Source organism: Musa acuminata, chromosome BXJ1-4 (assembly GCF_036884655.1).
Source record: "Musa acuminata AAA Group cultivar baxijiao chromosome BXJ1-4, Cavendish_Baxijiao_AAA, whole genome shotgun sequence".
In the NCBI taxonomy this organism is placed as follows: Eukaryota; Viridiplantae; Streptophyta; class Magnoliopsida; order Zingiberales; family Musaceae; genus Musa; species Musa acuminata.
In genome coordinates this window covers 37950692-37962219 of record NC_088330.1, presented here as the reverse complement: position 1 = coordinate 37962219, position 11528 = coordinate 37950692, and the positions used below count along the sequence as shown (strand labels likewise).

Here is an 11528-nt window from a genome sequence, read left to right as displayed (position 1 = left end):
ACTATTGTTTGTGATTTTTTTTTTCAATAACACTGTTATCAACATATAATTTGTTTGGAAGAAATCACCAATTTGGCACAAATAATAAGGCATGATGCTGAAAGTTCACTCAAAATTCTCATCACGAAAAAATGTATACAAGATTGAAATATATGAAGATAAGTTCCCAACACAGGCATTTCTTTTACAGGATCGGGTGCTCTCGGAAAGCCAGCCAGTTACATCAAACCATCCCATTTTACAGCCCTAGGTTTTTATAGGCCAGGATAAAGGAAGAAAAATATGGAGCCATACCCGAGGCAGGGCTAAACCCAAAAAATAATAATAATAATAATAATGTCAAGGACACCAACTATTCCCTATATATACCCTTCTAGTCCAAAATCTCATGTACTAAATTATACGGGCTCAAAGAGAAGGAAATCTGGCAGAGGGCCTGATCAGAAAACCACAACTTATCAAACGAGGTGGTGCCATTGAGAGAGCTAGTGATCAAGCATATTCTCCCGTGTCGGTCCTGGCTAACGTTGACACACATATTACACCACAACAATAAACTTGGTGGTGAATCCCCTTAATTCCACCTCACCATGGTGCATTTGTGGTTAAAAGCTCAAGTTTCATCATCTGTCCATGCGATAGTGAGGTGACAGATTGAATGCCATGGGAGATCCAGCCATGAGCCACCTTTCAATTGTAAATTTTCACAGGCTTCTCAAATGTGTGGCGGTTCTGCAGGATACAATATCGAATAATTGTGGAGGAAAGCCAAATGAAATTTGCCACAGTCGTGCAGGAACATCTACAAGTAGCTACATGACTGATATAGCTAGCTGTCTAATATCCTTGAAACTGAAAAGTTATTCCGCATACATATCCAACAAAAATGCAATCAATATAATCACTCTACCTGATTAGCTGTATAAGCCCTTTTTGGAGCAGTGTCAGAGTGCTCGAGTCCAAGGTACTGCTCCCAGGCTCCATAAATGTCTCTCCTCTGCGCCAGATGAAAGGAGTTAGGGGAAGTGACAACTGGGGAGGAAGAAAGAGTAAATAAATGTACCTGAAATCTATTGGACACTATATCTGAATCCTGGAGGTATTCAGGGCGCCCAAGTGCTACAAATGCTAACTGCCACTGATTGAACACATGAAACAATGTCAGATTTCACACAAAAAAAGTGATGTTAAATTGCAAATGAGCAATTTATGCATATGTCATCATGGCAGCAAAAGTACTACAGGTTAAAGTATCTCTAACTTGGTATCATCATAATGAATACTTGTAATAGTTGGCATATTTCTGCAGTTGTTCTTCTGTGCTTAAGACTGCCTGAGCTCTCAAAATGAGTGAAAGGTTTTACTTGCTCAGATTTTTGAACAAAGTGGGTTACAATGAGTCAAAGGTTGAATTGGCAATTCTTTGGTCTACACAAAGTCACAAGAGAATAACCATGGATGATATTTTATTTTCAATGTTGTGTCATCTCATAAATGTTATTAGCACCATATACTTGACCAAGATTCAGGTTTTGAACGCTAAAAAAGAATGGGGTTCAGGTAGCAAGAGAAGATATCATCACTAACAGAAATAAATCAGGAGAATACAAAATATCAAGTGTACTAAAAACTATCACTGAGATAAATCTATGCATCAGGAAAATACCAAAAAAGAAAAACAAGCACGTGCAATAAAAATCATCTTACCAAGGTTTTAACTACGCTTGGATCAGTACACACCAAGCAATATTTACTAGTTCAACCAATGGTATCACAGCATATAACTCAATACCAGTACAATAACATTCATTTTTATTTTTTTATTCAATAATATTGTCCGATATAGATTGATATACCGCTTTGTCATGGAACAATGCAGACAAGGTGTTCATAGCTTGTCCATGATGGTTTCGGTTCTTGTTTTTTACTGTTTTATTCGTGTTTTCGGTGCTCTTTAGGGCAGCTTGTACGGGGCAGAAAACACTATAGTCAGCCCCATTTTTGTTTATTGTCAGTATTTTTATTTCCTGTTGTCATCATGCAAAACTCGAAAATGTTTCTGATTGTGTGGCACTGCACAAAGGGAAAATTGGCCCAAAACTACACCGTTCTCATGTGCCACAGGCTGATTTCTGGCTGACGGCCTAGCGGTGTGAAACATCAACCGTCTTGACACCTTGGAACCTCCCAGCTAGCACCGGGGCCGATGAGGATTTGGGTAGGTGTTTGAGGGGTGATGCAACGTCTTTAGTGTGACTGCTTTATGTTTGATGAAAGTGCTAGGTGAACATTGAGCCTACATCTACCTTCGAACCCCCTTTGTGTGCACTCGTTCAGCCCGTTTCCGAGACACTTTCGAGCCTAATAAATGCTGGTTGCTTTGTGTTGCTTTGGATCTTGATTATCTTGCTCTTTTCATGCGCGACGGCAAATTACCAGCACATTCGCCTTTTAATGTTTTCTTCATTGTGCAGGTCATTTGTGGACTGCACGAGGTTAAAATCTAGGCTGACCCTTGCGGACGCATGGCAAGGCAGCGTGGCAAAACCAGCATTGCTGTATATGATGGGCAACAGCAATGCATGACTGTTCCAGAGAAACAAATGAGCACTCACGCGGAAACTAGCAATGCCACTCAAGTGGAAAGTGGCATTTGCAATGAGGTTCCCACAGCGTAAGAGTTCTCTCAAGTAGAAGAGGCAAGAGTTGAAGAGTAGCATGAATGACATAGAGGCACAAAGAAAGATTGGCCGAGTTGGAGCTATGACTCAACCTTGTCAACTGAAAGTTCACAGATCTCTACGAAAGCAGGGAGCTTCTTGAGATATAGAGTCCATGCAAACAGGGTTGGAATCCCAACTAGATCAGCTGGATGTCTGATTTGAAAGGTTGACAAACGACACGAGAGTCTGTGCAATGCTTACACGGGTAAGTAAGGGACTTGACGACTCAAGTGTCGGTACTCATGCTATATGCATGCGAGCGGAGGAATGTCTCACGTCCATGTTAGAAAACTCTCTTATATTTGAAATAGTACTTCAGAGCAACTCGACCCAAATCAGAAGATTCCAAGGTGTCATTAGCGACGATGAATCTTGTCGATGATGCTAAACTATGGTGGCACACACGATGGGAAGAAATGCAACAAGGTCGCAATAACATCGACACTCGGGAAGCCTTGAAGACGGAATTGCAAACTCAATTCATGCCAGAGAACACGGAGTTCGTTGCATTGCGAAAGTTGCGACAACTTTGCCAAACCTCTGCTACCTGAGACTATGTGAAGCAGTTTTTGCATTGATGCTAGATATCCAAGACATGTCCGAGAAAGACAAACTTTTCTGCTTCCTCGACAGTTTGAAACCATGGGCCCAATAGGAGTTGCACTATCTTAATATCCGAGAGCTAGCAGGTGCAATCACTGAGGTAAAACAACTCACAAATTTCTCTGCAGAGATGACAGAGAAAAAGTACTCATCGGAGAAGGGATCTTTGAAATCTTCCAAATGGAAGGACCCAAAGAAGAAAGGTGCTCCGAGCTTCGACGGGACATGGATCGAAAGGGAATGTCCTGAAGTCCAACATATGTCTTTTGTGCAGTGGAAAGCATCCAATGTTGGAATGCTAACGAAAGGAGGCACTCAATGCCCTTACGACTTCTTTCCAGCCGGAGAAGGTCAAAGCGAAGCAAAATCTTCCGGCTCGAACAGGTCGTGTTCTAGTGATAAATCAACATCAAGACCTCGCATGGGAGCTATGCGTTTGTTGAACACATTGCAAAGTGAAGTCCGAGAGAAGCCTAAGCAGAGGCCATAGAAGAAGATTGACTTTTCAAGCTCGTGTTTGTCGGAGATGAGAAATGACAGAGGATAACCAGGATGATCTCGCATTGGGGCGGTGCAATTGTTGTAAATTTGGATGCAAAGCCTATCTTTGAATTGGCAAAGGGAGTCAACATCAAGATTCGAGATTGGAGCGAGAGCACCAACTTCATGGCGCTTGCCTTGGATGATTTCCAAGTCGTCCTTGGGGTGGAATTTTTGCAAGAGGCAAAAGTAGCATGTCGTTCTTGAACTCTTTTCTGATGGACGATGACTCACCATGCATGATGGCACTTTCGAAGAGAGCTTCGAAAGACACGTATACTCTCAACTATGCAAGTGGCAAAAGAATCGAGCTGGGAAGACCCGACTCATCGCACAGCGATGCAGTTGGAGTCAGAAGGCCTCAGCTCAAGACAATTGTCTATTGAGACAAACGCACTTGTAGAATATGCCAATGTTCCAGGATCTCAGTTGTTAAAGCCCTTTCCACAAAGGCACAAGGTGGAATGGCAATTTAAGCTTAGTGAAGGAGTCGACAAATCTAGTCGACCATCCACATCGGGCATCATTTCCGAAGTAGGAGAATCTTCGGGACCTCTCAAACAAGTTATTGGACGATGAACTGATCCAGAGCTTATCTTCGCTCATGGGTTACTTGGTGCTTTCAAGGGGCAAGATCGGGCAAGCGACCGCCAATGCCATGCAAACGACCGAAGAATCAGAGTTAGCGATGGCCATATAACAAAGATGGAGGTGACCATATCAAAAAGTTGCATTCTGATTGGCGAAAGATCAAGAGGGAAATGCTTCCTAAGTCATAAGGTGTACAAAAGCAACTGATTAAGAGAGGCAAGGCATTGCAATGACCTCGAGTCCAGGAGGGACAAAACTACTCGAAAAGAATTTAGTCGAGAAAGCGTTGGACAAAGGGCCATGAACATCAGGAGATGAGGCATGTACTACAGCGACGAGTCTTCCGAGCCTAACCAAAATTGTTCTCCAAAAGGGAGAGCACATTTTCGGTCGCAACTGGGATGTGGACAATCCCAAAGGGACGACCAAAATCCACCTAAGCGCTCTTCAAGGGCGAAACCTGACTTGGCTCAGGTTCAAGCAATACTTCTTATGCTTCAGAAGTGCGATGACAAAGAGGGGACGAAGTTAGGTAACCAGCTCGGAGCAAGGAGTACAACTCGAGGAATTCGGATGAATCCATTCCAAGTAACCCAATTCTCCTCGCCTTTGCGGTGGAGCTTTGCATCAATTGGAAATCCCGTCAAACAAAAGATGCGATGAACAAACTTCACGGGAGAAAGCCATACTCTTCAAATTTTGCGATATGGCATTGGCAAAGTTCCAACCAGCAATAGTCAAGCTTTTATAGCGTAACACCTCCAAGGGGCTTAAATGTGCATGATGACGGCATATTACCCCCACGTTTGTCTTTCTAACCTTTTCTTCGTTGTGCAGGTCCTTTGTGGATTACACAAGGTTAAGGTCTAGGCTGACCCTTGCGGACGCATATCACTTCGGAACCCCTTTATGTGTGACTAGTGATTTAAAAAGCGCTAGGCATTAAAAAGCACCAAGGTCCAAAAATGCCCGAGGCGCTAGGCGCTCGCCTGAGCGAAGCGAGGCACTAAAATATAAAAATGAATAATATAATTAATATAATTATTTAAATAAAAAAATATGCTATTAAATTAAGAAAATCGGGTATAAAATCATAATGTCATATTAATAACAAGTCTCAAAATCAAAACAATAAAATTTTACATCAAATCTATTGAGTTGCTTTGTACACTTGCCATTTATTCTGAAACCTAACAATAATTTTAAATAAATAAAAATTAATAGTATTAAAATTAAAATAATATATTATTAATCTAATAAATAAAAATATTATTATTAGTATACAGTTAGCAGTATACTGTTAATATACTGTTAACAGTATAGTGAGAAGAGTGTGAGAAGACCGAGGCTGCTGAGGCAACGACAGTGGTAGCTGGAGCAGGAGCGGCGACGGCAGCGTGAGCGGCGAGCAACAGCGGGAGTGGGAGCGGGAGCTGCAAGCGGTGAGCGACAACGCGAGAAGTCGGCGAGCAGCGATTGTGGCAGCAGCGAGTAGCGACAGTAGCGGCGAGCAACGACAGTGGTAGCGGCACCAGAGAGCAGCGACAGCGGAAAAGAAATCTCGACAGCAAAATCGCAAGTGTTAGGGTTGGGGAAGTCAGGGAAATCGCGAGAGAGAGCCTGATATCGATGATTTAGTTGGTTCGATTGAACCAACTAAAGCACCGGAGACTGAACCAGGCGTAAAACACTGGTCAGTCGCCTGATTTAACTCGGGCACTCGCCCGAAGCACCCGGCGCTTGGGCTTGAGCAAGCGCCTAGACGGCGCCTCTTTGAAGCGAGGCGCTTGGACATAAAGCGAGGCGCTCGGGCCTCGCCTCGCCTCGCCCAAGCGCCTAGGCGAACGTCCGAGCGCCTATTGAAATCGCTGTGTTTGACTGTTTAGCCAAACTCTCGAGAGCCTTCTGTGCCTAATATAGATAGTTATTTTGTGTTGCTTGCAATCCCAGTTATCTTGCCCTTGCCATGCGTGACGACAATATACTATCTACGCATTTACCTTTCTAACTTTTTCTTCTTAGAACTACACAAGGTAATGGTCTATAAGTTGACCCTTGCAGATGGATGTCGCTTGGTTGCAATACGTAATCCCAACTACGAACATGATAGATCATCACTGTAAAGGGGAAGGAGTTGGAACAAAAGAGGAAGAGAAAGAGAAGAGGAGGTATCGGGAGGGCGGGCGGGCGATAACAAGCTACACGAGGGTGAAGCCAAGGGCTTGGGCCTCATTTAACATGATCGCAAGAGAAGAGGGGAGAGAGAGAGAGAGAGAGAGACTGAGCTGTTAAAATACATTAAGAGTTTTAATTAAAAAGCCTGAAACGAACCCAAAGAGTCCAAAATGGGTTGGTCCGTGGCCCGATTCAGACGAGTATTTACTGTCTGCCTAAAATTTTTCAAACCATGCTGCCTAGTATACCTATACTAAATCAGTCATATGGGTTAATAAGATCAGTAATTGGACCGAGATTTAAAACCTTGATCTTTTCATTTGGCATCAGGAATATTGTGAAAGTTAGCCAAGATTCAAAAAACATTTTCTAATGAAATTTAATGGTCTTTGATTTCATATTTTATCAAATAACTTCATAAAACATGAAGGGAATATTCCTTCATAATCTCATCTCAGCTTAAGCAACAAGGATTGCTATATACAGAGGCCCTTTAGCACTACTTAATGCCAAGATCAACCTATTTCATATTCTTTCTTTCCGTTACTCAATACTTTTATGCCTTTAGCTGTGCTCTATATTTCTTTTATTTGACTTCGATATTTTAGGTTTCACTCTATTGCTGTCAGGGCAGTAAATACATACATGTTGATTGTGTTTATTCTGACTCTTTTGTTATGCCTAAAATTTTCTCCCTTATGGAGACAACATGGGAAGAAGAATGATAACAGATGATGCAAGCTCACCTCCAGCCACCAGTGAAAAGAGCACCAGTTAAGAAACACTGAATTGGAACTTCTAGTACTTTGTTCTCTTCTTTCATTCAATACCTAATAATGCAAAACAGAGGGCTCAGTGACTATGAATCTCCTGAGAAATTTTCCTTTTCTTTTCTGTTCCCCTTGAGTTGGAGATGGAACTCATTTCAGATAGGGTTTCTTGAGCTTTCGCCTCAAATTCTATCTGATTTGACTATTTGTTTCTTAGGCACACTTGAATTTTACATATGGGTTCTGGTTCCATAAGGTTATTATATGGAGAAAGGCCACAAAGTTGGTTCCTTGTGCTGGCCCCTAGGCTGAGAAATAGGATATTCCATGAAAATGGTCCCTCTTTAGAGGTTTTTTTAATATTAAATGTCCAAAAGGTGATGTCATGCACTTGGGCTGAAGAATTTGTATGAAAATTGGTCCTTTAAATCTGAACATGATTCAATAATACCTTGTAGCATGTAAACATACTTCCATCACATTGATACCTCATTTATGTAAAACCAGCTAGTCCAGGTGTTGAAGCTGACCAAAAATCAAATATACCCCAACTTGATTAAACTTATTTGCACATGGGCTAATTTAATATAAAATAATAGACTAGTTATCTTCGACTAGGGCAAGTATAGTAAAAAAATAAATATAAAGCAGGGTTAAATGGCACAGTATATGGATGTGCCAGAAATACAGAAGGACACAAGATGCAATGTAAATGAGCACCAAATCACAAATATAAATGAAGAAATACCTTTGAGAAATCTTCTTCTGGAACTTGCAGTTTCTTTTGAATGCGTATTTTTACATCAGCTAAAGTCTCGCCTTCCCGAATAACCATGAAGAATGGCTCCCCAAAGTTTTGAACTTGCTGTAAAGGCACATAAAATGATAATGGCATAAGGTTCTCAGGCAAAACTATTATAATTCAAATGAAACCAACTAAGCTAACCAATTGCCTAAATTTACAAAGCAGGAAGGATATGTAAGCATAATTAAGCAAATGGGAGACTCTTATTTTTACTATATTAGTACAAGAAAGGAAAACTCAAGAGTGGAGAACATCATAAATTTCATGGAAAATAACTCATGCCCATAAATGATATTTCCATGAAATGACTTGTCACTTGTCAGTATATCACAAGGTGTGGGGTCAAAACCAGCTACACTAAGTTCAAACAAATTAGCACAAAGTGTGGTCACAAGACCATAGGTAAAGACACGATATAGACCTACATTCCTAGCACATGGAAAGCACGGAAAGGCATAATTCGGCATTGCATTTGTTTAGCATATGGCTCAGCAAAAGTCCAATGCTTTAACATTTTCACAAAAGATACATCTAAAATTTTGTTTTCCATTTGTAAAAAAGCAACAAAATGTCACCTCAAGCACAATAAGCATTTACCGTTTGATTCTGATTAGGATCTTTAGTGAAGTGGTAAACATGAATCAAACGATCATGAGGACTAAGGTTTTTCTCCTCTTCTGGAATCTGCAATGGCATACAACAAAAATAGTTTAAATAGTGTAATTTAAATCTTCAATAAGAAAAACCACCCAAGTTTGCCTTCGGCAGAATGGATCTCCCAGAATGAAAGAAAAAACTCAACAGGCTACAATAACAAAAACTTTTTAACGACAAAGTTCCACCAAAATAGCATCCAAGAAAACCAGCAACTTACCTCCTCTGCACGTAAAGTCCAATATTGGTCATTAATATTTTCTATCTTTTCACCAGGTGGAAAGATCTGTGTGGATCATAAGTGTAAATGATTAAGCTAACACAGGAAAATAAGTAATTTGATTAAGTTAACACAGAAGGAAGTCATTATAAGACCAAAATATTCTCAAGTCAGAAGGCTTGAAGCCTCATAATAACTATAGAGGGTTTCTAAGTTTAGATTTGCTGGAAAAATACTAGCTGAAAAGATTATATGAGCAAAGGTTTTTTCTGTTTCAGTTGAATGGGATAGAGTTTAACTTTGGGGTAGAGTTTAACTTTGAAATATCCAACATTAACTACCGCGTGCCAGTCAAAGGTGCATTCAGTGTAAGCATATCTCTCAGATCAAGTCATATATTAACTGTTCATGGGCAACTCTATCTTCATTGAACAAGCCTATAATCATGCACAATTCAATTTAGCCTCCAGTTGTAGCTGAGAGGGGGTCATCTCCAAAGAGGGTATGTTTTGGGCATCAAAACAAGAGAACAGGAACTAAAATTGAAGAAAATCATGTTTATGTAGAGCCTATTAAACTCTTTAATTTGCTAGTCTCATCTGAGTTTACAATATAATACTTTTTTAAAAAGGAAAAAATGACCAGAAAAGGTACCTTATAGATCTTGTGATAGAAGACCTCAAGCAACCTGAGTTCAGCATCAGGATGAGAAAGCTCAACCTAACGAGGAATAATAACATTAGATAATGAATAACACTGGATCAGACAAGAGCACTCAAGTGAAGCAAAATGATCATTGAAACATTTGGTGCATGTTTCTTTTATCAATCAAAAACAAATATATACCAAGAAGAATATAAATATTTATGTGCTCATTATCCTAGATATTTAAAAATATTGACAGCAAATTGCATCATAGACAAGATATACCTTTGTCCTCAGGTCATTAATTACATCAGCTACAGTACTATTTTTTGGAAGTCTGATGCTGTGAACTGCAACCTAAGAGAAAAAAAATATATATAAGTGGCAACTAAACTTCAAAAAGAAGCACAACCAATAAGCAGAAAAGGTGAAAACCAACCTCATCCTTTGTGGCATGGTGGAATGCAACCTTTAGAGTTTTTAAACCTTGCAATTCGGGCAGAGGAATATCCAATACCTCATAATATAATATATCAGAAGTCTACGCAAATAAAAATCAAATTTTATTAGTTCTTAAGGACCTTTTCTATTCAAAATATTTGTTTCTGAGGTTAACTTTTAGCCAAAGTTTAACAACCTGGTTATAGTGAACCAGCATGTCCGAAAGATGATCCACACCTCGGTACTTGATGGGTTGGGGTTTGGGCTGCTGAGAATAGCAGTTGTGTGATGTAAGACGAATTTTTGATGGATCATCCACTCCAAGTTGATGAGCAACTCTTTCAACAACATCATCGTAAGTAAACATTTTTGACCTTCAAATGTGGCAAAAGTTAACATATCAGAAGAAAAGGTTAGAAAAGACAAGTTACCCTCCTAGAATTATAAATGGTTATTGGTTCCTAACACATACAATTCTAAAGAAAAATCATCCTCCTTTGGCTTCTCCAATGACCGGAAGTGAACAACCTGTCAACATCAACCAATGCTTAAGCACAAGGATTTAAAATCAATTTAGGATAGAACATCAATGGGAACTTTACAGATAATAAAAGCAAATCACAATGTAGAACAATTGGAAAGGCATATAAAATGCTGCATGTTGCAAGACTTTGAAGTGTGGCAGTGTCGAGGCATCACAAAATGATATACTATGACTGAAACCCAAATATATAGAATTGAACTGTCAAGAAGAAGAATCTGATGGGAAATATTAGAAATAAGGAATAAGAAACTGCAATATAAGTAGTTTTACTCTGAATATAAAAAGATCCCAAATTATCTTACATATATTATCTCATAATTTATGTACATACAAAAGTTGTGCCTTTTGTAAATCTTCGAGCGGCTAATTTAGTGCCTATCTCTAGAATCAGGTGGTTGTATTGCTATATGTTGTTACAAACACAGATGTTCTATCTGCACTCTTTTACCAACATATCATCCTTTTTATTGATATAGGTGACAATTTAACAACCTAAACTTCATTTTTTTTAGCCTTGTCTTGAATTGGAATATTAAGTGAAACAAAAAATGTTTCACTCAACTATATAACATGATCCATCAGTGATTTAAAAAGGCGCTTAGGCGCTCGCCTAAGTGCTCAGACAAGGCGAGGTGAGGCGAGGCCTGAGCACCTTGTTTAAGGGCCAGGTGGAATGCTTCAAAGAGGCACCGCCTAGGCGCTCGCCCAAGCCCAAGCGTCAGGAGCTTCGGGCGAGCGCCCGGGTGATATAAGGCGACCAAATCAGACTTTTAAGTCTGGTTCGGTTAAATTTGTGTTGGTTGGTACGATTGAACCA

General features: G+C 39.9%; 1 protein-coding gene across 2 annotated transcripts in view; it reads right to left on the bottom strand.

Moving 5' to 3' along the window:
• Positions 1-92: 92 nt before the first annotated feature.
• Positions 93-11528, bottom strand: part of LOC103982969 (ubiquitin C-terminal hydrolase 13) — a 28725-nt gene continuing 17289 nt past the window's right edge. For both annotated transcript variants that reach the window (XM_065176922.1, XM_065176923.1), the window contains 11 exons: positions 10640-10695; positions 10364-10541; positions 10166-10267; positions 10012-10083; positions 9736-9801; positions 9082-9147; positions 8805-8891; positions 8151-8267; positions 1064-1138; positions 911-997; positions 93-732 (listed from right to left, as the gene is read on the bottom strand). In XM_065176922.1, the coding sequence (XP_065032994.1) occupies positions 691-732; positions 911-997; positions 1064-1138; positions 8151-8267; positions 8805-8891; positions 9082-9147; positions 9736-9801; positions 10012-10083; positions 10166-10267; positions 10364-10541; positions 10640-10695 (948 nt within the window). In that variant the 3' untranslated portion in view covers positions 93-690. The remainder of the gene's footprint in view (positions 733-910; positions 998-1063; positions 1139-8150; positions 8268-8804; positions 8892-9081; positions 9148-9735; positions 9802-10011; positions 10084-10165; positions 10268-10363; positions 10542-10639; positions 10696-11528) is intronic.